Source organism: Falco peregrinus, chromosome 5 (genome assembly GCF_023634155.1).
Source record: "Falco peregrinus isolate bFalPer1 chromosome 5, bFalPer1.pri, whole genome shotgun sequence".
Taxonomy (NCBI): domain Eukaryota; kingdom Metazoa; phylum Chordata; class Aves; order Falconiformes; family Falconidae; genus Falco; species Falco peregrinus.
This window is the reverse complement of record NC_073725.1, coordinates 104,576,059-104,601,846: the sequence shown is the minus strand read 5'-3', so window position 1 is coordinate 104,601,846 and position 25,788 is coordinate 104,576,059. Positions and strand designations below refer to the sequence as shown.

General features: G+C 42.5%; 1 protein-coding gene across 2 annotated transcripts; it reads left to right on the top strand.

Moving 5' to 3' along the window:
* The first annotated feature begins 955 nt into the window (after positions 1-955).
* On the top strand, positions 956-24,039 carry IP6K2 (inositol hexakisphosphate kinase 2). 2 transcript variants are annotated; one of them, XM_055805441.1, is made up of 6 exons: positions 956-1,066; positions 16,611-16,907; positions 19,037-19,259; positions 20,147-20,322; positions 21,665-21,840; positions 23,254-24,039. In XM_055805441.1, the coding sequence occupies exons 2-6, from the start codon at positions 16,706-16,708 to the stop codon at positions 23,749-23,751; spliced, it is 1,275 nt and encodes a 424-aa protein (XP_055661416.1). In that variant the 5' UTR covers positions 956-1,066; positions 16,611-16,705; the 3' UTR covers positions 23,752-24,039. The 2 variants fall into 2 exon arrangements, with proteins under 2 accessions (XP_055661416.1, XP_005230072.1); XM_005230015.3 differs by lacking the exon at positions 956-1,066 and having other exon boundaries at positions 16,468-16,907.
* Positions 24,040-25,788: the final 1,749 nt, after the last annotated feature.

Below are 25,788 nucleotides of genomic sequence, written 5' to 3'. Positions count from 1 at the left end.
TTGACCTTTATTTAAATGAAATGCAGAGTAATTTGTATCTAAGTGGAGTTGTTCTGTCTCATTAGCGTGATTAAATAGATGGCGGAGCGTTACTAAGTTCATTGTCAGAGAGACTGTTGCTTAGTAATTTAAACTGCAATAATCTCATTATTCAGTTTTTTCCTTACAATGATGGTGGCTCTGTTGTTACAGGCACATTCACGGGCTTGCACGCAAACCCTGACAACTGTGATAGCATTGGAAACATCAGAGCACAGGCTTCGAGAAGTCATTCAAGGTAAAGCTGAGTAGGGGGAGCCTCTGGGACTTTCAGCTGTGTATGCCTGAATGAGGTTTTTGGTGGCATAGAAATAGAAACTCAGAACTAAGGGGTGACCTCAGGCATATGGCCCTGTGGGCCGCCGCTGCACCAAGGACTCGACAGACACTCTTCCTTGGCCTCCTCAGGGGGTGAGTGGCTGGGGCGCAGCGGCCACAGCCAAACTTAACTGTACATCTCACACACGAACGCAGATAAAGAACCCAAGCAGGCCCTGAGACAAACTGATGAGACCCCAACCTAGGGCTGCTGCGGGTCCCGGGGTGACCCCAAAGATTGCCAGGGCGCAGGGAGAGGAGCGCCAGCGTGCCTGTGCCCACAGGGCCGGCGCCAAGCGCAGGGCAGGGTAATGCCCTGTGTTTGTCTCGCAAAACCGAGGCAGGACCCGAGCAGCAGCTGGGAGCCACGGAGGGGCTGCTGGCCCAGGCCCGGGCCCGATGGAGCAGGCCAGCCCGCTGCTGCCGCGGAAGGGGCACAGACCGGCCGGGCTGCGAAGCGACGGCGCGTAGGCCCTGAGGGGCCGCGCGCAGCCCGCACCCCTGCCCCGCGCCCGCTGCGGCTCCCCTAGCAACAGCGGCGCTGGCGACCGCCCAATCAGCACGCGGCGGTGCGGCCCGAGCCAATAGGGAGGCGGGCGGGAGGGCGGGGCCCGTGGGGTGGGGGAGGGCCGGCCACGCGCCGCGCCGCCATTTTGACGTCTGAGGAACAAAAGAGGCGAAGCCGCCGCCGCTGCCGGCCTGACACCAGGTAACGGGCGCGTTCCGCCGCTCTCCCGGGTCGGCCGGCTGGCCCCCTCGGCGCTGCGGGCGCTCGGCGAGCCTGCCGCTGGTCCTCCTCTCCCCCGCGGCAGCTGGCTCTGAGGAGGTGGCCGGGGGCTGCCGCTGGCGTGTAAGGTGCGGCGGAGCCCTGCCTCTGCAGGCCCCGGCCCCGCCCGTCGTGGGAGGCCGGTGCCTGGCCTGAGGGGGGGGGGGAGGCGGCTGCCCGGCTTCCCGCTAGGGATGCTCGGCGGCAGCCGCGGGCGGGTGGCGGCGGCAGGGGGAGGGACGTTGCCCGGGAAGTGGGGGAGCACTGCCCTGGTTTCCTCCCCGCGGGAGAGGGAGCAGGGTACTGGCCTAGCATCACCCCCGGGAATGCGCGTTCGGTCCGGGATGGAGATGGAGGGATGGAGAGGACGGGCAGAGCGCTCACGGAGCTTCCCCGCTCACACACCGTACCGGCTTCCTGCCCCGCCTCGCCCCCCCTGCGGGGCGGCGGTAGGGACTGCCGGGCGGGGGGCTGTCGGTAGCGGGGGGGCCGCGGTTGTGCGGTCTTACGTGGGTGGGTGACCCCGGCGCTGGTTGTCGCCCCTTGCTGTTACTCAGCAGTTCTCATCTGCCTGAATCATAGGACGTCGGTTTTCCGTTTTGCCTGGGTGAGGCATGTGCCGCAGGTTGGACGAGCGTTTCCTACACTCGGTAATATTACAAAATCAAAAAAGGGTGCTTCGGGATGTGTTGCATAATTGGACGCGCTGCTCACGAATACCCCTTTTTTATATGTAAAACGGAAATAGTGGGTACTGTCTTGTTGTGAGCTGGTTTGAGCATCACAGGTTTGTAATACATAATGTGGCTTGGGGCCCTTAGGCTCTTAAAAACACGGTTCAGAGTTTGGAAGTCGGCGTTCAGCTTAAGAAAATAAATGTTATCGTTGATAGAATAACAGCCTGTTGGTAGTTACATCCTGATATGTCCTTGGCCTTAATTCCGCTGTGAAAGGTATGTGTGTTTAACACCAGTATCTTTCCTAGTGTATACTGGAATTTAATTGCCCTCTACTTCTAGCCTGTCTTTCTAATTTTTTGACACAGTGTCGCATATACTCAGGTATTCCAGAAATGCATCCAGTGCCCATGTGATTTTTTTTTTAGACTCATGAATATCTGAGGGGGCAGTTCTGTGTCAAATATTGTTAAATTGGAATCTTGCCCTAATATTTACTTCTGGAGTGTTAAAGCTAACGTAAGCTTGTTTTTAACTTTTCAGTCAGAGTGTGTTATTGGTTGTTACTCAACACAAGGCTGAAGAGCATAACAGTTCAAATTTGATGCTGTAGGTCAGGGTTATTTTGGCTTTTAAGCATCTAAGAATTTGCATCTTTGTTCGTAACTTTGCTTATATAAGATAAAAGCTACTTGTAAAATGTGAAATTGTTCTTAAATTGAAATTAATTTGCATATTTTCAGGACTTACGATAACATTAAGGAATGGAAACTGGGTTTCTATATATATGTGCCTACACACACAAATGTGTATTTTTAAAATGGACTGATTAATTTGTTTACATTTGGCCTATTTAGAATCTTTCAGCTTGTTATTATAATTTTTTCTTGGTTAAAGTATATTACTGAATGGGGAAGAATCCAATGATTTAACTGCCAGAATTCAGGAAAATTTCTTCAAAAATAGTAATATTAAGTGCTCAGAAGTGTCTCCTGGTTAAGGATCATGGGAAGGATTATAGCCATTCATATATACTAGTTTGTAGACATTTCAGACCTTAAACTTGACCAGGTAACTTCTAAAATTTATATTAATTGATTTAATTTAAAAGTTGTTTTCCTACCTTTTCTGTTGACACCTTTCTGAAATAATTATCTCTTATCTTGTCTGTGGTATTTTGGTCATAACAAGTAATGTAAGCTTCATGTTGCTGCTTCCTTTTGAGGAAAGGTAGATCAGAACAGAACCATCATAATCTTATGGTAACTTGGGAAGGAGCTGTAAAACTGGATAGTGGTCAGTCATATGAATGCTGGGCCTTGTGCCCTCAAAATTCTTTCCCCACCAGTTGCTTGCAAGGAAGAATTCAGATTTGTCAGGCATGTCATTTTGAAAAAATAGGATGAGAAAAGATGTTAAAGAAACTCTTTGCTGCCTGTCAGTGGGTGGGCTTCTGGCCAGGTCGCTGGTATGGTCATGCTTTAGTTGTTCTCTGATCAGCTGGAGACTGTCAGAGGGTATTTCAAGGATGTTTTTCCTTTTGAAGAGTAGAAGGATGTGAATCTTGAGGCACTAGGAGTGTCTTGTCTGTTGGCTATGGTGCTAAGGACACATGTCTGCCCTTTTGGTTTAGGAATAGGTGGAGGCAGAGAAGCTTATGCTGTCAGGTTGATGGTGGAAGACATACCTCGCTAGTGACATAAATTCCACAAGGATATTGTATCTAAAGGGATAAATAGAAGTCACTCTTAAAAGTCTGTAATTCTTTACTGTCTGAATACTTTCAGTGAATTGGGTTAGATAAAGTCTAGGGAAATTCTGGAGTAACTGGTATTAAATGTCGGTTACTTTCAACAATTCTTATCTGATGGTGTTTGGAAATTGGGAGACAGCTGAAGTGTTTTCTCTAGGTGGTCAGGAGTGCTGCTCCTGCAGCCCAGGTCAGTGCCTGCCCGAGGTCAGGAGCAGTTCCAGATCCAGAATAGGCAAAACGAGTATCTCCTTGGTAATGCTTTTGATGCTGTCCTGCCCCCGGGGAGCTGTGCTTTGGGTGGGGAAGGCTAGGGGCAGGGGTTTCGAAGTGAAGCATTGTTTAATGTGATTTTTAATGCTAAGTCAAGGTGTAGCTTCTTCCTTTTTGATATATTTCATTGGTTTCCTTAATATTTCTGCACTGATGCTTAAACACAGAACTTGTTTAATGGGTAGGAATGTATTCCAAAAGTTCAGATACTGTATCAAAAGATTGAAAGGGCAGAATTGAGTTGTGACTAAAAAAATTGACTTGAATGCATTCTACTGGTCTAGATTTATCCAGAAGTGTGGAGGTAAGTGCACAGTACAGTGGAGTTTGAAGTTTTATTAGGCTGACATTGTACATTCAAAACAATTCTTGTGTATCTCGTGAGCTTGGGCTAGAACCATTATCTGAAAGCTGTCAGGTTTTTACGATGGCGTGTGGAAAAACCTTACTGCCTCTCATTCAGTTCATCCACTTACCAGTTGTTGAATTTGCTGATGCTTAGCTCGTCCCTGTTGGCAAGAAGCTGCGGTTGGTCTCCAGGCAACGCAGGTCGGGCTCAGCATCTCCGTGCCTTGCTTGAAGAGATGAAAATTTTCCATTGCAGGGAGAGGATTTTTCCTCTTGCTAATTCTTTTATCTGGCTTTCTGTCTTGCCCAAGGTTATTGTATCTTTGAAACAATACAGGAATAGCTTTGAAGTATTAAGAGGCTCCATTTTAGAGTTTTGAGGTATAACTGCAGTTGTGCGTTTCTATAGCTTTTGTTAGAAATACCTTATTAGAATGTTATTTTGGGCCTTTCAAAGTAACTATTTTCTTTCAAAATAATTCTTTCTTCCCCACCCCCCCCTTTTTTAAAAAGCTGTACGACACAGTAACATGCTGTAAGTAGCTAGAAATTTCTCCTCCTGCAGAGTCTGAAATACTGGAAGACGTAATGGAAGCAAAATTGCTTGGTCAAATGAAGGTCTAACATTGGTTGTGTTTAACTGAGTGTTTAGGAGCTTGAAATTGTCACTGAAATCTTTTTCAACTACTTGACTTGTGTAGCACTAAGTCTTTGAAGTCCTGATGGTGTTGCAGAAAGATGGGCTGTGTTAGAATAAGGTAATTACAAAGAATAACCTTTGTAATAGGTACAGAAAGTACGCTCTTCGCTCTCTGGTTATCAGATATTTAACCTGCAGTCTTTGACGACCCAGTGTCTGGATTGCTGGTGCATATGGAGGATTGTCTATTGGAGATGGTTGGTTAGTGCCCAATTTTGCATTATTTTACTGTAAAAAGAAAGGCTTGCTTGTAAAATGGTGTTGAGTACTGAGAGTCTTCCTTTATGAAGACAAACCCTGTGCATGTGCTGTGATGAGTGGTTGGGCAGGAGACCCCACAGTGGTGGCTGGTTTGGAGCTGTGTATGTGCTCATCAGCCAGTTAATAGCTGAAACAGAGCAGGAAAGTACTGAATTCATGCAGTAGCCTTTCAACTGTACTGTTTATCTTGGTCCCTGTCTTTTAGCCTGCTGTGTTGACATCTGAAAAGTTGGAAGGAATCTGGGGGGAAAAAAAAAAATTTGGATGGCTTGCTGAAATGGTTACATATGCCTCAGGTTGTTGAGATCTATAACGGAGAAGATCAAGGGCAGAAGGTACAATTATTTGTAGCTATTTTTCCTCAGAAAATCAGACTTAGAAGCAGCAAGGGTTTGGGGGGTTTATGTCAGTATCTGCACTAGAGTGAGCACAGCAAAAACATCGATTTTATTTTCTTGGAGCAGAGGGCTTTGAGCATACTCAAATAGCTATGCAGTGCTGTGATGCAGAAATTCTCTACAGTGCCTTAAACGTTATCAGGAATTGTGGGTGCTGCCTGATTTCATGCTTATTGAAGATGACCTCTTTCTTTTAACATTTGCTCTTTTCCTTTTTCATATCTTTTTCCAGAAGAACAGTAATCTATCTGCCTTGTGTTTTAGATATATGGGGGCAATGTCATGGCAATTGATTTATTTTTTTTTTCATGGTGACATCAATTAGATTAGTGTAGTTCCTTGTTACAAAGTTGAGAAATGAAACTGCTGACATGATAGACATTAGCTTGATGTCTCTGAGGTGTTAGCTCTTTCAAATGGTTGATTCAATTTAACTGGGATTGTGAGGTTAAATTGATGGGTGGAGGTGTTCATACTGACACAGCTAGCATTGTAACTGGGAATCTGTTCCAGCTAATTTAGGAAAAAATTTGGATCTGACTTAATAGAAGCAGTCAATTTTCTGAAGAGACATCTGAGTATTAAAGTTAAGGGTATACTTCTAGATGGGGAGAGAACAAAATGTTTTGGAGAATCACTTCAGAATTCATGGAAATAAGTAGTCCCTCAAGGATGAGGGTTAAGTGAAGTAAGTGCTGATGGAAGTGTAGTGAGAGGACTGATACAGTTCTGTTGAAACAAAACCTTTCATGTATTTAAATGTAAATGCTGAATGGTGATTTCTTCTTCTAAAGTGCAAATAATGATTTAATATCAGTAGTTCACTTCCAAAAAATAAAATGGTCTTTCATAAGCTTGACTTCTTGAATTTTATTTTTTTTTCCTGACAGTATGCTGGCTTTTTTAGAAATACGTAATTGGAACATGAGCACAGTGCGGATGGTGATGCTATATTGCAGGGTTTTTTAAGAGGAAAATAGGTTTCTGGCAGTCATCCCGTCTGAGCCTTCCCTTTTTGGTTAGTGATGGTTTCTCGTTGAAAACAGTTGTGCAAACCACACTTGCTTGTGCTGTATGGTCACTGACCGCCATAAAAATTGCCTGTAAAGCAACAGATGTATTTTAAGGGAATAAGACTTGCTATAGTTGTGTCACATTACCTGGGCTAATAAAACTAGCTAGCTCTTTTGCATCACTAAATGTATTTCAGCTTGTGGGGGGAATGAGACCAATACAGCCAAGCTCTTGCAAAAGCTTCCTTTATAGGTTACTGAAATTGGTAAGATTTTTTTTCAGGTGTTTTTGCACTGCTGTTTGAATATGTAAACTGTGTGAGATTAAAATGTGTTAATTCTTTGACAGTGATTATTACAGTGAGCCTGTAATTGGCTCAGATGGTGTACTATGAGATCAATGAAACATGTAATACATAAATGATTTTTTTTTAAAAAAGCATTTTTGCAGTACCATCCAGGTGTCCTTGTCCCTTTTACTAGGGAGAAACTGCTTGAAATGATGTTTAAGATGCACGTCTGGGTTGTGTTATCAGATTTCAGATGCATTTTCAGTAGTTTTAAATGTTTTGAAACATCAATACAATATAAAAAGATAATGTTAAATGTACCTCATCAACCTGAGCTGTTCTGGAGCAAAAACTCCGTCCTTCATAATTTCAGAAGTGTGGTGTCTTGGAACATACACTTGAAGAATTACTGTTAAAAATGTGTGTGGGCGTTTCAAGTCTGTCTGTCTCCTGAGGTACTTTTTGACCTTTTTCTGCAAAAAAAGATAAACTTTTTCATTTGAAGTATGTTGATGGTAAAGACGAATATACACATAAATGGGATGCATGAAGCGTAATTGTATTCTGGCCACCATTCTTCCTGTAATGGTTTATTTATAAATGATGCTTGCTTTGTGCTTCTCTGGAAATTTTTGCTCAAGGAGTTGGACTGGTTTGTAGGATTTGGGCATCTTATCTTAAATTTGACAGTTATGTCCTGTGAGCTGCTAGTACTTGGGTTTAAAAAGTATTAGGGATCAGGATTTCTGAAGGGAGTACAGAGAAAAATCTTTGAATAGTTAAGTGAATGTGATCTTTGAGCAGGACTGGACAGTGGTCCTCTTGAGCAACTTCTCAGATGTGGTAAATTGGTCACAACTCAAAGGGCCGGTCACAAAGACACAATGTTCTTTTATTGAGTGTTAGAAATACAGTTCCCAGACTGCTAAATTCATGGTAAGGAGAAAGGCATAGCCTTGGACTTCCTTTAATCTTAATGCTGGAATTTCTGGAGTTTTTTGTGTCTTGAATAACACTTCCATGTGTGTAATCAGCACAATGTAACTCTTGCTGTCATATTTTCAGAAGATTAAAGGCTGAATGCTATTTTGGTTTCTCCACGACAAAGGGCAGTATTGTCTTTTTATAGCAACTGGTGGTTTTAGCTGCTGGTGCCAGAATACTGTTTTAAGATGGATCAGTTTTTAAATAGGAAGTTTTAAGTAGCTTAGTTTTGGTGGTTCAGGTTTCTTAGTTTCCATGGCATTTTTACTTGGAAAAGAGGCTAGTTCTTAAATTACACAATCCCTGAAAAAAACTGCATGGGTCAGAATTGCATACTCTTTTTCTGGATGAACGTGCTTAGTAACCTGTAACTTAGCTTTTTGTTCTGGGGAGATAAAATAGCTTTACTTGAGAGATAACACTCCGGCATTTCTCCAGAGCTTGGTGTATGTGGTTAAGATTACAGATTACAAACAGTGTGGGGAAAGCTGAAAGCTGTTGCTCTTGGGGATCTTGAAATGTTAGTTGTACTGAGGTTTAAGAAATTGCAGCTGAGGGGCTGCTGTGTATACTTCTCTTAACCAAGAGCTAGAAGCTTGGAGACTGCCTTGGGTACTTGTCTTGCTTTCCCAGACAGAAGGACTGAGGAGCTAGTTTTCTCCTAGTGATATAGAGCTGGTTTAAGGAAAATGGGAATAATGATAGTGCATGAAGAACAATAATAGAACATTATGCAACTTCAGAAATTTTTTTTTGTTTGCTGCCTTAATATGTTATGCTTAATGTTCTGTAATTCTTAGTTTCATTTGTTAAGGTTGTATTCAAAAGCCTTTTTGGTATTTGCTGCAGGAGGTGGCTCTGCAGCTGTGGTGTTAAATTTACAGGTGTAAATACATGTCTTAACCTGTGTGGCAGTGTTCATTTCTCATAGTGACTACTGCTGTGTTTGGGTTATATTTAGAGGAAAGCAAAACTAGAACTCCCTGTTTAGAGAATAAAAGGAGACAGCATAAATATGTTGCTAGTTTAGAAAAATGTTTTGTGCTGAAAGAGTGTGTCTTTGTATAAATTTTTCAACATCGCAATGCATCATTTTTCATTTCTATACTATAGTCAGAGAATTCTCTGACTATAAAAAAAAAAACCCAAACTCTTAAGGGTGCTGGCTTTACCCCCTTCAGAAGTTCATAGCAGAACAGGATCTTGAATGCAGCACTTGGGAGTAACACTTTACTGTTACAGCCAGTGTTGGACTGTCCTCACATTTCTTTCGGTGGAGGGGGGAAAAAAGATCTAGAGGATTAGTACCTTTAGGTGTGACATAACTGACATGAGGTCCTCAGAAGAACCTAAGCCATTTCAGGATGTTTTTCTGCAGTTTTAAACTGCCTAGAGATTTTAAAATTATTTAGTGTTTCTTGAAGGTAGGTTAAACTTAAAACATTTACAAAGATGTTGGAACATGTTTTTTTAAAACTAAATACTATTTTAGCTGTTTGGCTTGTCATGTGCCAGTGATAGGTGAGCTCTGACATAGCGCATAGAATTTTCTTGAGATCTAATGCCAGCGGTTGTTACTCAATTTTATTGTTAAGTTCTTCCAGTAATACAGCAGGAAAAATGTATATAACTTGATACAGGGAGTACCTCTAATTTGTATGGAGGAGGGAAAGGGATGCTGCTTTAATATATTGAACTAATGAATAGATACTTTCCACCCAATAGTTAAGCATCCATTCTTTTTTGGTGGGAATCTTTTGTTTGCGGCCTAATGTTAAGTATACGATTAGCTTTCTACCTTGATGGGCCAAGACTGCTATCCAGTTAGCTCTGTCATGATTCCAAAGGGTTTTGCAAACATAGCTTGTTGAACGTTTATATATGAGTTCATGTATAATTCTGGGTTCCTAGATTCAGCACTTTTTGTGTGATTAACTAAAGGATTTTTTTTTTCCCTTTTTATCTGGAGGAGTTCCTTTATTTTTCCAAACTACAGCAATGTGGTGCTGCAGTTACCAGCTATTTAATATGGACAGATTAAAAAAAAAAAAAAACAAAATTAGATTATATCAGTGAGTCTAACAAAAAGGTGGTTTCTTTTGCTGGTCTAGTCCAAGCACCCTATGTTGAAGAAGCAGCAGAATTTTCTCTTTTTTTGGCTTTTTGCGTCTGTAGGTGGTTACGATAGACTCATCACTATAGTGCCTGACTCCCATAGCCCTCATGATTTATCAGTGAGGGCTATAGCAAAAGTATTTCTGCTTGGAAATGGAATACACATGTAGTCTCAGTATGTAGGTGTGGAGGAGTTGCATTTTACTCTTGGATTTGCAAGTGTTCCTGCTGAGTATTTTTACAAAACCTCTTGCTTACTCATCTTTGAGCACTAAGTCATGTGGAGATAACTTGATGATTGTTACATTGATTGACTTGCTGCAGAAGAGCTTAAGTAACCTTACTTGCATAGAAATTTACAGCTCAGCATCTTTTTTTTGCTATCACAGCCACTTGGGTTTAAAGTTCTCCTTAATGAAGAAGGAGGGTTTTTTTTCCCCTCACTCTAGTCCTTTAAAGTAAGCTCAATGGAGTGGTTTTCTGAAGTATCTTAGAGGTCTGGGTGTTTCCAGACAGTAGCCAAATATGTTAGCAAATGTTGCAAAGACCTACAGCACGTTGCTGCCTTGTGTCATGTTTTCTTCTTGCATTTAGAGAAAACAGAAAATGCCAGCTAAAAAGCAACGTGTTCACCTGTCTGATGTCTTCCACCCCCATGTACACACTTGTTACTGTGGCACTGCTCCTCTTCCCGCGTGAAGTTGAAAGATATTAAATCTGCTGTATTAAATTTGCATTGCTTGCTGTTTAGGGGACAGTGTTTTGGTTTTTTTTAGAACAAAAATAAATCTGAGAATTGACAATGTCGATGCACGCTTGTATTGAAGATAAACTTTTTATTTAAAACTAAGTACCAGAGTAAGTATTTGCTTCCTGTAATCATGCAGAATAGTTAAGGCTGTTATTAAGGCTTTTCCCAAAACCATAGGATTCATATGAACACATCATTATGCAGGCTCTGCATTTCAACCCTAATGGGATAAAAGTTCAAAGTTGTAGCTTTTATTGCTTAAACTTGGTTATATTGTTACTATTGAAGATACAAAAGGCTTCAAAAGCCATCCTGGTGTGGGACTTGCTTTGTATTTAGAGGTATAGTAAGTCTTCACAGCTAGGAATTTATTAACATTTCTGATGAATGCAGAGGTCTTTTTTTCCATTAAGAATGAAAACATGTATTATAGAGGGTTTGCTCCCTAATCTACATGCAGTTAATCTTTAAAACAGAATCAGAAATATAAAATTACATTTTAAGGCAGCTGACTGAATGCTAGAGGATTTGAGTATCTCCATTCTAATCTGGAGCAGAACACATCAGACAGTAACTTCAATTCCTGGGCCAAGTACAACTAAAGGGAATGTTAGAAGCACTTTCTTACCAGTGTTAGACTAGGCAAATTTGCTAATAAAGTAGTGTTATGTGTAGAGGAATGGTATTGGTTTTCATCAAAATGAATCACAAGTTGTGCAAGAACTTTGAGTCTGAGCATGTTTAACATATCTAAGGTTTTTAATACTCTGGTGTTTGTATCTTGTGTTCTTTGATTCAAGGAATGTACCTTGCTATTTGGAATGTACCTTGCTATTTGTAAACGAGCAGAATACTTGGAATATGTAGTTTGGTGGCATAAGGACTTGTAAAATTCCTGTAACTATTCCTGTTTGCTAAGTGTATTGTAGGTTCTTAAAGTGTGTTTATTCTGCTTTAGTTGTGAGGGGCCTTTCTCTTTGAGCATTGTAATGGCTTACCAACTCAGACCTGAGGTAGGTACATACCTTTTTGGTTTTGTGCATGAAACAATGGGTGCACACAAACCTACTGTACACTTTCCACATGATAGTTGCATTTTCCCATGTCCTTTCTCAGCTGGTACTCGTTTCTTCCTGAGTATTCTTTGAGTTGAAGCAGCTTTCTCTTTGGCTTCTCTAATGGGTCACTAATAACACCTGTCTTTAATAACACCTGTCTTTTTTTTTTTTTTTGCTTGTTTGCTGGCTGTGCCATTTCTGTTTTCTTGGAACCTTGGGAAGAAGCTTAGTTTTGTCTGGTTCAGTGGGGTTACAGCATCCTACAGCAGCTCTGCTCTGAAGGTAGCTACCCGGTCAGCTTCCTTCTTTGTGTTACCCAGTGAACTGAGAAAAGGACAGGCAGAAAGCTTTGCTGCCTTGCTATTTCTGTCGCTGTAAAGCTGACTTACAGCTATTTGGATCTGCAGATATCACCCGAAGTAAAAAGTCAGCACTTGAGAGAAACCAGGTTTTAACAGACTGCTTAGGAGGGCAACTCTGCTATTACAAAGTTTTAGGAAGAGGTGTTATTTTTGAGATTGTTATGAAGGAAGGAACTGCTGCATAATTGAGAGCTGTGCTTTCCAGAGGATGTGTGTGTTAGTGCAGTTATGTACGGGACTAAGTCGAGTATCTGTAATGACATGAAATACCTTCCAAAGAATGCTGTCAATTGAGATTAATATTCAAAGCCTGAAAACATGAGTTCATTGCCGTATTCTTTCAGTGGTCATTGTCACAGATGTTTGAGAATAAGATGTGTATATGTCTTCTGTTTTCGAGATCGGGGTTTTAAACATCCTTTGCTGCTTACTGCAGTGACATTGCTCAAGCTATTGTTATTGTGTCTAGACAAGTTTTTATTTGCTTCCTTCAAGTTACGTCAGATTTCTCTTAAATGCTTGACACGTGAAGGAATAGTACATCTGCTTTTTTTGGCTTATGTGTCCTTTGAACAAAAGATCTTAGCCAAAGGCGTTTAAAAGCACATAGAAGGAAAAGGGCAGGGTACTACGCTGAGCCTGCATTTGGTATCTGGGAAAATTGCCTAAAACCAGCTGTTTTGTGCTCTTTCTTGCCCAAAGAGCATTGAAAACAGAGTGTGGAATCAGAGGAAAGGCAGTGAAGAACTATATTGTGCTTTTGCTGGTCAACATTGTTGTCACTTGAAGCTGTTGGTCTTCGCTCAAAGTTTTTATTTTGAAGGAAGTGCAATCAATTTAACATGTTTGTGAGGTTGTTTATGGAAGTAAGATGCTTTGCACTGCTTCATTTGTAAGTATTTCTGATGGGCATTGCAATTGTTCTGCAGGTTCTGTTGTTAATCTGAGTGACAAGATTCCCTATATGAGGTAGAGCCAAAATGACAAACAAATTCTGATTATTTGTAGTGGTAGTGTTAGAGCATGCAGCAGGAAAAAAAACCTTAAGATCTTACTCAAAGGTTTTTTTGCAAATGAATGAAAACAATTTTGGATGAAAACAAACTGAATTTGAGGTAAGCAATGCTTCTTATCTTGAAAGGTTAAAATATATTAGTTGTTCAAAGAGCACACTAAAACCTCTGGATTCATAAAATCTAAAATATGGACAAGATTGTGCGGGCTTGCTGCTGCCGCTTTGAGCACTATTGCTCTGTTCAAATCATACATGCGTTATAGGCTTATAAGAAGTCAGTAAATCGCTTTGTGCAAGTAAGGAGCTTGGTTAAAGTCTTTATAGCAAGGAACTCATTGCTGACACTGTTCTGCAGTCCTTGCATATAGGTTTATACTGCATAGCTCTATTAGTACAATTTTTTTTCAGCAGGGGCACATACTACAAACATCTTGTAGTGGAAACAATATATGGGAGTTGCACTGTGTTTTGGAAGGTAAAAACAGAAGGAGAGCTTACTAATACAGGCACAGTAAACTCATCTTTACTTGTGTGAGTTTACATCTTTGTCTCTGGTAGATTCACATTTACCTTGTACTCATGCAGACCCGGTACACGGTGTTTGACTATGTATAGATAATTTTAACATATCCTTGGGGGGGGGGGGGGGGGGGGGAGAAAAAAATCCAAAATGCACAAACAAAAAAAACCCAACCAAAACCCCAACCCAACAACCAAACCAGCCCTGCCTAAATATTTCATAACTGATATGCTATTGAAAAACCTTGCTGCTTTGTCCCTCGAATGGGAAGTTACACTGTGTGATGTGCTGCCAGATGTTACTTTTTCAGGAAACAGTGAAGTAGCATGAGTAGTCCTGTCCAATTCTGTGCTTGGCAATTCGTTGCAGAATGAATGTGGTGTGCCATGTGCAGGTTTTGTCCAGACCACTTGGGCATATATATGAAAGTAAACAAGTTGAGCTGGTGCTAATGAGCTCCCTGAAGATGTGCTGGGTAAACAAGGTGTTGTGCATTATTTGTGTTGGAGGTGCTTTTTGCTGGAGAGTGATTTCTGTAAACATCTGCAAGACTTAACTCCTGATGCAACTCTGATGCAGTAGAACTAGGACTAACCAGGTGTTTGAGGTTAAGGGATGTTGTGGGGTACTTTCTCAGTTTGAATCTCTGCAGCTGCCCATCAGTGTCTCTGCGTCGGGGTAATTAGGAAGGTTGCCACAGAATGGCAGTGCTGGCTTGGAAAGAGTGGCTTTTGTAACGCTGATGTACTGTGACACTGTTAAAAGTGGCTGTGCCAAGGTAAAGAAAGCTCTGTCACCGCAAGATCATGTACGTGTCTAACTGTGCTGCCCAGTGAAAACCAGCACTCTTATGGCTTTTCCTGGGAAATTCCAACAGACTGGAGGCATTGTTGGCTCTAGGAGGTCCTGATGAAAACTCTTGAGGCTTGTAAAATTACTGGTGCATTAGACAAACACAGACTGAGGCTTAAAATTTCTCTAATAGAAAATGGAAGTAACTCTCAAGTCAGCGCTTACTCAGGAACTAATGTGGCTTGCTGAGTGTGGGTTTGGTGAAAGCTTGAAGTATGTTACACATCTGCTGGTAAGTCAACTTGCAGTCGAGTCTTACGTGAGGAGCAGCGTGGCCCTGCCTGCAGTGAGCGGTGCTGCGGGGAGCCATCGGGGAGGTCTGTGACTCCGAGGCACTAACAGTGCCATCTGACGGCGACAGCTGCCGGGGTGGGTCGGGCTGCCTGGTACTGGAGGTCACACCGGGGTACGCGGCTTTCCACACTGTCTGGGCACCGCGGTGTTGCTCAGCTTGGATGTAGTTAGATAGCTTTTTGGAAGTGGCTCGTGTCCGGTGAGACTGAGAGGATTTTACCTGTATGTCTCTAAGTTGTCAAATTGCTGATGCTGAGGTAGATGAGGAACTTCTCTGGGGATGCAGTAGCTGCATTATGGAAAAAAACCCCAAACCACTAGGAAATTAACAGCATACAAATAGAGATGGAAAGCTTACCGGTTTTGCTCTAATCTTAAAGTGTAGAGTGCCAGAGTATTGTTTCTGGTAAAAGATTAAATTTTGCATACTCTTGCAGAGGTGGCCTGAGTTTTGTTTTCTGTATTAAATAATAACATTTTTTAAAAGAAAAATTTTAAGAAATTAAAAAAAAAGTCTGTCAAATAAGGCTTTTGAAAGAAGTGGGGGGGAGCTAGCTGGTGCGTAGCAAGTAAAATTCTATTGATCTGTTTTGTTACCCTTAGGTGCACGTAAACATTCCAGGAGCTGGGGTTCAATTGATTGATCTGTTGTTTCTTTAAGCGGTTTAGTTTAATTAATGCCCTTATGTACAGGGCATGCTGTAGGCATCTGTAGTTCTGTTGGTGACACTGCTTTAAGCCTGCAGGTCTCTGCTTTTCAAGTTAATGTAAAGCTGCTAAATATCTGAGGACGACAAATAAAAATAGACCTGTGACCTAGAACACTTTGTAGTCTCTTTGAATTAAATGCATTATTGTTCGTGTAATGATCTTCACACAAAATAAGTAAGAGGCTGTTCTTAGCTGCAAAAAGTTAATCATTAAAGCTCAAGTCTAAAATTAGAGCAACTCGACTTAAAACATCACTGGAAGGTAGATACCAGGACAGTCATGTTTTGGTTTTTAGTTTTGCTCCTTTAATTGCATATTGAAATGCAAGTTGCGTGAAGCTGGGGGCTGGCGGAACGGAGCAGTGTGTGGTCACGGGCAGGGTTGGCAGCTTCTTGGGGTGCAGGTGGCACAGAACACCCTGCCATCCGCTGCGTTTGCGTAAAAATAAGTCATTGGAAAATTGCTTATTAGCATTATGGTTTTTAGCTGAAAAGTTAGCATCTGTGTAGTATCTTAAATATCTGACATATTGTGAAATGTGTGTCCGGGCTGGACCTCGGCAGGTATCTGTGATTGCTGTCACTGTCTGGAAGGGAGGAATCGTAAATTTGGGTTTAATTACAAATTTCGGGCTGGCCTGGGGTGTGCGCTGCTAACGTTTGGCGGCGGGTGGGGGGGTGTGTGTGTGTCGTTGGGAGCGGTGATGCGTCTGGCTCTGAACGGGCGCTGGAAGGCTTTAGGCGTAACTTGAAGTAGGGCTCGCCGGGACTTCACATCAATATTTTTTTTTTTATTAAAACGGCAACAACAAAGAGGGCCGGGAGTTTTACCCGCCGCTCGCCCGCTGACGGGCTGCGCATGCGCGACCTGGGCGAGGGCGCCGTGGGGCTGTCCGCCCCGCCCCGCGGAGGCTCCCATTGGCTGCGCGCGCTGAGGGGCGTGCCCGCGGCGTGCCTGCCTGGCTGCGCCCCGCGCCGGCCCGCAGTCGGCCGCCTCCGTCGAGCGAGCGGCACGCGCAGCTCCGCTCCGCTCCGTGGCGGCGCTCGGCCTTGCTTACCTGGCCTCAGCGTGCGGGGGACTGACGGACCGGCGCTCTCTTGTGCTTGTCTTAACAGACTTGTGAACCGGAATAAACCTTCAAGTCTCGGAGGCTTCTGGCTCTGAACTGCCTTTGCTACTGTCGCCTTCTTCTGTCTAATGTGCTACAAGGATGAGCCCAGCATTTGGAGCTATGGAAGTGGAGCACTATTCCAAGGGAGTTCTGCTCGAGCCTTTTGTCCACCAGGTTGGAGGACACTCCTGTGTCCTCCGGTTTAATGACAAGACCATCTGTAAACCCCTTATTCAGAGGGAACACCAGTTCTATGAGACTCTCCCAACAGAAATGCGTAAATTCACTCCGCAATATGAGGGTAAGTTATCAAACCTTGGGATGGGGTTGGGCTTTCTGTAAATACAAGCGTGCTGTGCTCTCTGTTATCTCTGAAATCTCTTCTGTGTGGAAGAGATTTTAGGGTTTTCTTTTCATGTATTTTGATGTTGTCTGAGGCAGGCTGTGGAGATGCAGGGTGGAAATGCTTGCCAAGTTGGTGTTTGGGCTGACTAACAGCATTAGAGTAGAGCAGCTCTGCTGGTGATAGCCCATATATCTCCCTTAGGCACAGGTAAGTAGCTAACAGCTTGTGAATGTTTTCAGTGATTCTCTGCTGCTTTTTGTGTGGATTTCTGATATTTTTTTTTTGCCACTTGTTTCATGTTTGTTTACAGGGATTTTGTAAGATTGGTTGACAGTGTTTTGTGTAAGCTTAGCTGTGGTCTCTTGGTTTTGGATTTCTCCTCTGACTCTCATTATGATTGCAATAAATACATGTCAGTAAGGTGTCTTGTTGAATATTTGCAGTGTTGTTTCTGCCATTAAGGAAATGAAAATTCATGGCATTTAGGTAGGCAAGGATCAAGTAGCCGTGATGAGGCTGAGTCAGATGTTATGTAGGAGTGGAAATTCCAGTTCTCCTAAGAATTGTGCTAGTTAACAGAAACACTTTTCATTCTCTTTGCTATTCCGTCAACTGCTGCCTGGTGATTAATAGATAATGTCTGAAGCACTTTTTAAAATGGAGTTGCTTTTTAAAGCACATTTATTTTAACAACCGTCAGGGTGATCAAGTTTTGCATACTGTTTGTGAAACTGGCAGAAGACTTCAGAGGAGATGTTTCAAAGTTAATACACCCTGCACGCTTACAGAGACTTTTTGATGCATCAGACTACAAGTTCTGTTGGACTGAAAGAAAATGTGATCTTTGAATGACACTTCTCCAAATGTAATAGAAGAATTGTACTAGTGTGTATTGGCATTTTGGGGAGCGTGGGGAGGGATTTAGGGGTAATGGGCCTCATTTGGTCCATCTCTGTGATTTTATTCTTTTTCCAGGATAAAGCCAAAGGCCATTTGCTAGCCAATTCCCCCCTTTTTTCCTGTTGTCCTTTCCTTTGTGGCAGCAGGACTGTCAGAGCTGTGCTCCTTGCCCCAGCCTACTGTAGGTCTCAGAGCCGCCTGCCCTGCTCAGAAGTGCTGAGACCTCTCCCCTAGCTAGCGATGAGCTGCAAGAACTGTGCAGACTGATTGATTTGAAAATAAAGAGAGAGGACTGAAGAATAAAATTAAAAACAATTCAGAAATTGTGGCTTCTTCATTAACCACTGAAACTTGGTAATGTAGCACTGAGTGCATCTGCATCTGTCAGTGTTCCACTAAGGCTCTTAAAATGCAATGCAGTACTCTAGAGACTCTTGAGGGGAGGTTGAGAAAAAAACAATGCTTTCAAGTTTCACCATGTTTCTGTACCAAAAATTTGTTTTGTATTGCATTTTTGTTACTTATTTTACAAGATTTCTGCATACCCAGTATCAATAAAATATATTCCAAAAATGAGAAGAAAATGTGTAATTAAACGTAGTGATTCTAAGTGGAAGCTTTTGGACTAGTTTCTATTGTAATGTGATGTCTTCCTTGTTGTTTTGCTCTACTTGCAAATCTTTCCTTTCCCCTGGGAATCTATTAACCAAATCTTGTTTGGATAAGTGCTTTTTGCTTTGCTGTCATGCAAAACTGAAAGCTTTTGATGGGGGGGGGGGGGGGGTGGGTCGTGCAGGTCACTTTTCACAGCAAGATGTTAACAAATGTTCTAAATCTCATTTAGGGTCAGACCAGTCAGGTGTTTTAATAAAAACTTTTATTGATTGAAATTGTGTCCTGTTATTATTTGATTCTTGACTGCATCAGAGAGAGAAAAGAACCTTCTGTATCACTGTTTTGTCAATATGATAAATTGTCTTTTGTGAGGTGTCACTTTTGTCTAGGTCTTTTGATATTTGTTAGGTTGGCAGATGAGGTTTGTCCTGTGGCAAGATAGAAACTAAGGACTGGGGTAAGAGAAAAAACGCAAAAGTTGCTATATTTTTAGTGTAAAATCATGCATTCTAAAAGGCTTCCTTGTCACTTCAGCAATTCAAAGCTGTCTGTGTCCTTTCTCTCTTCAGGTGTGGTGTCAGTGAGCTTTGAAGAGGATGAAGATGGAAACTTGTGTCTAATAGCATATCCATTAAATGGGGACCATGATAACTTAGAAAACTTAGATAATTCTGACTGTGAACCCAAAAGTAAGCTGTTGCGATGGACTAACAAAAAGACAATGTTGTTAGAAAATGAGAAGATATCTAAGGAATGGGTCCGACAGCATAGGAAAGAGGAAAAAATGAAAAGGTAAGTTTGATGGGGGGAACTGGGATGCAGAGTGTTGAAGAGTAAATTTTTTTGCTGTCAGATGAGCATCTGGCCTCTAGAATTCCAGAGAATTCTCCAGAACTTTCTTTGCTTTGCTTGTTCTTTTTGGTTTTTCTGACCTCTTCAGTGCAGTTAGGTTCAGTAGTGAAACTAGTATGTCCTCAGCCCAGTAGTGTGTTGAGTCTTTTCTTCTTCCCCCTGTCACCGGTCAATTGAAAAAGTTTTCCTCAATGTTATTTTTGAAGCTTCCAGGGAAAACCAAACGAAAACCAATGCCAGAACAAAAAAACCCAAAGACCACCAACCCCAAATTCACAAAAAACCAAACCAAAACTCATCTGCAAAAGCCCAGTAGTTGTAAAGAACAAACAAACAAAACCACAAACAACAAACCCCACACAGAAATTTCAGTGTTACTACACATGGCACACTTCCTGTAGGAATCTTGCTTTATCCCTGTTAGTGACACATAAATGAGCGAGGTGAAATGTTAATTGTGCCCACTGTAAACTGTGAGCCATGGTGTATTGTGCTAAAAATGGTGACCTTGGCAAAGGATAAATCTTAAAGCATATTGCTACTCCTTGCGTTACATGCATTGAAGGTCAGGAGTATGGAAGTAGAATTACTGCATGTTTTGTAATGTTTGGCTATATGCTAATTTATATTAATATACAAGTAGCTTTATAGAGGTTGAAATACTACTGATGGGCAGCTTGTCTTCTTGTACAGAGCAGAATAAAGCTCATGCTAGCTGTTAATGAAGGCGAGCAGCATAGTTTGTAAAGTTAAATCCACTGACAACCCCTTTAAAGTGCTTATTTTTCTACTTGTCCTCTCATTTGCTGCTTCATTCTGTTTTCTAGTCACAAATTGGAGGAAGAATTTGAGTGGCTGAAGAAATCTGAAGTCTTGTATTACACTGTAGAGAAAAAAGGAAATGTCAGTTCACAGTTTAAACACCATAATCCTTGGAGCATGAAATGTCACCAGCAGCAGTTACAGCGGATGAAGGAAAACGCAAAACACCGGAATCAATATAGTATCCTTTCCTGAAAATACCTCATAACAATGGAATGAGTAGGGCTCTGCTTTTTTTATTTCTTCGACATGCCAAATAAAGTACAGAGCAGGCTTAACTGCAGTCTGGAGGGACTCTCTGAAGCCATGAATTATTTGGTGACTTTGAAGGGATTGGCAGAACTTTCCAGAACACAGGCTTTTACAGCATGTAATAAAGTAGCTTTATTGGCTACTAGGAAATTCAGATAATCAATTATACTAACTGTAGATTAGTTAGTAGATGGGTTTTACAACATACTGGTTGGGTTCTTCTACGAAAACAGCTTACTAATGAGAGCTTTCAAAGGAGAAGAGTTCTGTCACTTTCTGTTACTGTTTTGGTATTGATGTTCTTAAAAACTAGGGTCATCTTTCCCTTTTCAGGAACTTCTTAAATATAGGAGATACTCCAGTGCTTGGAGTTGTCTGCTTCTAGTAGTCACTTTTTAATAAGCCTTTTCGATAAAAGCTGAATAAACTGTCATGTAGGATTGGAACATGAGAAACTAAAAATAGTGACTGAATCCATGAATGCTGAAGCACACTGATTTTGTGCTGTGGAACCACAGGCAAACATCTCCAATCTGTGTGTTCTGTGGAAAAAAAATAGTGCTGTGTGCAGGGTTGGATGCAACTGACACATCCTGCAAAAATATGAATACCTGTGTACTTAGGTAAACAAATTCCTCTTATCTGAGGGCTTTCAGTGTGAATGCATTACCAGAACATCTCTGACTAATAAACTGTTCCAAATGATAGAAAGCATTTCGTGGCTGGTATCATCACTGTTTCACTGTAGATGATGATTAAATTACCAAAGTAGAAGAGTGATCTCTCTGGAGCAGCATTACTACAGATGTGCTGTATTCTGAAGTGCTTTTTAATTTCTGTGTTTCAGAGGGTGCTGTGACAATGCCTGACTTGTAGGGTTTTTTTGTGGGGGTTTTTTTTGGGGGGTGGTGGGGGTGGTGAATGGTAACTGAAGCACACAGAATCTTATTTTTCCACAAAAAATGTCTTGCTAGACAGGAAATACTTCATAATTCTAAGTCAGCTGCCAGATTATATTTGTGTGTGACCCTGGTTACTTTTTTTTTTCTCAATGTGGAAATTCACCTGTTTTTAGAGACGAGTGAAAGTGTAGCTGGATATCCCCTCTGCTTTATGCCAAGCTTATGTAACTATTTTGTGATAGACTAGGCTACTATGCACTGGGCATGTTTGGGGTGTGTGTAAAGTTAAGACTGTGGCACTGTAAAATCTGTGATAAGGGCTTTAAAACCTCTGTTCCTTATAGTGTGGATTGTTCCTTAACTAATCAGAATTCATTTTGCTGGAAAACCTAACATCTCGATATGAAGTACCGTGTGTGTTGGACCTTAAGATGGGAACCCGACAGCATGGAGATGATGCATCAGAAGAGAAGAAGGCTAATCAGATTCGCAAGTGTCAGCAGAGTACATCAGCTGTTATTGGAGTACGAGTTTGTGGCATGCAGGTGAGAAGAAAACTGATGATGTGTAGGGCAACAGACTCGCATCCATTTTTGTTAGTGGAGTTTTTGGCTTACGTAGTTGTCCCATGTGTCACTGTCCTTGAGTTGCTGCACTTTTCCTTCAGTGAGGGAATGAGGCCTTCCAGTGTCACTTACTAGTTGAAGGTGGCAGCATGTGCAAGAGCAGTCTGCAGCACGCGTTCCGCATTAGCGAGTGCATTCTCTGAGTATAAAAAGTCTCCTGCACAGTAGCAGCAATTCAAAGCTGTGTAGTAAATCACTGGTTCAATTAATGTTTCAAGATAGCGTAGGAAACAGCTGAAAGGGGGTCTGCCAGTACATGCATTGTGAATAAAGCATGTGGAAATTTGGCAGAATGTTAAGTAATCTTCTGTCTTGTAGACTTTGCAAAGCCCCACAGATCTTTGACCACTTTAAGTAGACTTGTTGCAAAGTGCAGATGAGAAGTGGCTTGATAAATGTGATAAGACTCGTGGCCAAATAAGGAGGTAGAGTTCTGTGGACTTTCACCTCAGTTTTTTGTTTACTTGCTTCTGTATTCCTAGAGGGACAAATGGGAAACAACTTGTTTGTATTTGAGGATTTTTCCGAAGCCTCTCTCCTCCCAACCAGTAGATTCCAGGAATGCCAGCAGTGTTTGCTAGGACTTGTTCCACAGCATGACTGTTGGCACATTTGGTGTTCAGTTCACTGTTTAACTTTGGGGAAAAGCACAAGGCAGAAAGGGAAGTGTAGAGGCTGCATTTCTAACCGCAGCGTGCTGGGATTTGAGTGGGGCCTGCTCCTCGTTTGCCTTCCAGTATAGATCTGTGCTGGAAAACAAGAGGAACTTTGGAGGCAGCTGCAATCCTTACTTGACCCAGATGTTTAGGCATTATTGAGCCATGTGTTGTACAGACTGCTCTCCTGTAGGAAGGAATCTTCCTGCAGGAGCACCTCTGACTTTAAATACAGAGGATTATAGGGCACACCTTAGTCTTATATAGGAGTGTTTGCAGTCTCTTAGTTTGGGGTTCTGGGAATCAGCTGGTACGTCTGTGAGCAGAGGCGGGTAGTGAGCTTGGATGAGTGGCAGTGGTACAAGTTGTAGCTTGACTTTGGGAGATCTTGGCCACAGCTTTCCTAATCTCAGTTAATCTCCTCATTCTTACATCCCTGGTGGAAAAGCTCAAGTCTATACTGAAGGAATTTTCCATTTCCTCCGTGCCTCAAGTTTCACAGGCACTGCTGAATCTGCTGTAAGCAGTTTCTGTAACTGTGCAAGAGCAGTTTTGTGTGGTATGTCATCTTGTAAAAGTGTTCTGGAGCATGTCTTCCCTCCTCCCCTGGCTTTGAGTCAGTATTACCAGCAATTGTAACTATTTCTTTTCTCTTGTGTTGTGTTTGTATATGCAGGTCTACCAGGCAGGCACTGGCCAGCTAATGTTCATGAACAAATACCACGGAAGAAAACTCTCAGTCCAAGGATTTAAAGAAGCACTTTACCAGTTCTTTCATAACGGCAAATACCTGCGCAGGGAACTCTTTGAATCTGTCATTAAAAAACTGACTGAACTCAAGGCTGTCCTAGAGAAACAGGAGTCTTACCGCTTCTATTCGAGCTCCTTGCTGATAATTTATGATGGAAAGGAAAGGCAGGAGGTTGCTGTCGACTCAGACCCAGAGGACTTAGAGGACCTTTCAGAGGAGTCTTCAGATGAGTCAGCAGGAGCATATGCCTACAAACCAACTGCTAGTACTGTTGATGTCCGTATGATAGACTTTGCCCATACAACCTGCAAATACTATGGAGAAGATAGTGTGGTGCATGAGGGCCAAGATACGGGTTATGTTTTTGGACTTCAGAATTTAATAGATATTATTAAAGAAATAAGAGACGAAAGTAGCGAATAAACAGTGTTGAATGCACATCAGTAGAAAGCACTATTGTGACTCTTTGTATTCCAGAATTATTGGCCACTTTCTGGTGGTAGGAATCTTTACAGGCTCTGCAGGGATGGTCCTGCCAGAGTCAGACTTGTTCAGAGGGCATTTACTTATATTGGTGCTGGACCTAGCACTGGCAAAACTTGGTATCCTTATTTATTTTAACTTTCTTAAACATTCCATATTTGATTACTCAGATACCTCTGTTATCCCTGTGTGTATACGTTCCAATAAAATTCTTTTTGTTCGTTGTAAGTGATGCTTCTGTTGTTGCTGGTGACTGAGGAAGAGATGAAGCTCAGATCTTTCTGGTGGTGTAACGTGAAGGCAGGGTGTGTGACAGCAATGCTTACTTGCCTTGTGAGACCGTGTGTGGAATAGCACTTCTGTTCTGAGCCTCCTGTCAAGACCAATGAACAAGTCCAACAGAGAGCCACCAAACTGGCGGGGGCTGGAGCAGCTAACCTTTGAGGAGCGACAACAGAGGGCCTGCCTAGATAGGGGGAAAAGATGGCTCAGAGGGACCAAACGGTGGAAGGTTGGATGGGAGACCCCCAGGAGGTCCCTGCTGGCCAGAATGATATGTGAGAAGTTGTCTCCTAAAATCTCCAACAGCCTATTTCCTGGTTTGGGATCTTGTAAACTAGATCTCATGCTGTGTGACCCCTTTCTAGAGAGCTATTGATGCTTTTGAATCTAAGCTGAGCCAAAATACATGTAGAACTGCAGGATTAGCTGCAATGGCAGCAGCTAGGGGAGAGCTACAGAGCCTGACAGGTATCCTAAGCTGCTTAAAAATCTTACTTGGGACAAATAGTCTGGGAGGGTCAGGGAAAGTGAGAGGACAGCTGACAGACCCATTTTTAGACAAATGACTTCTCCCCTTGTGAAGCTTGTAAGTCACTGGGATACTGCAAAGGAAAATGGGTGTGGAAGCGCTGCATGCGGGGCTGTTGTTGCCTGTTAAAGTTGCCCAGGGTGAAGCAGCTGGTGTGTGTAGAAGTGAAGAGCCTGAGGCGGCAGGTGATGGCAACAGCATCTTGCTGGCCAATGCTTTGGCTGCTCGTAGGCGTGCTGAGGAGAGGTGGGATGTGACGGGAAAGCTGCGGATCTGCTGGTGGAAGGTCACCCTCTTAACCGGCTGTAGCCCTGCAGCTTTAGATTCATACTCCCCAGCCGTTGCTATCAAGTTTTCCTGATCAAAGTCTCTCTGATGGCTGTCCTGTGCTCTTTTGTACTTTTTCAAGAGTTTTTTTACCTTTGCTCTTACATTAGTTTGTGGTTGCTTGTTTTTTGTTTGTTCCAATAGTGTTCAGGCACAAACTGATGTCAGTATGAACACAGGTTATAATTATTTTTAAATCTTACAGTCAGCTCACTATTTTATGCCTGCACATGGAGGATTTCCCTGTGAGGTAGGTTTGTTGATCCTTAACTTACCATTTTTTTTGCTCCTTCAGGAGTCGCCAGTGCTGGGTGCAGCTGACAAGAGCCCCCTGAGCTGCTCCTGGCATTGGCTGTAAAAAATCTTTGGGGAGGGAGGATGGGGCTGTTAATTCTTGGTACTTTCTATTGCAAAATGCTTTGGGCAGTGATCAGCAATGCTTCCTGCCTGCTGTCCCCAAGATGTGCTGTAGGTGTGAGTCAGAGTGGCTGGCACAGATGGATGTCAGGGTCAGGGCTGCAACTGTTCTGCTTGGGATGCGACGACCTCTGCAAAAGAGCTAATGATGATCCTCCTCTTGCTGGTGCTGCGTATGAGTAAGCCTGCCTGTGCAGATTCATCTGATGTACGATTTGACTTTGTAGTCTGAAATTAGCAGGGATAAAGTCCTCTAATGTACTTGTGTTACGTAGGAACTCTGGAGGGAATTCATAAAATCCGATGAGAACAATCGCATTTGCTCTGATGCAAGCTGCCTCCAGAACAAGTCCTCTTTGTGTTGCTGCCTGCGGGCAGGGCCCTGGGTACGGGCAGGGAGCTGCCCTCTCACACCCGCTGCC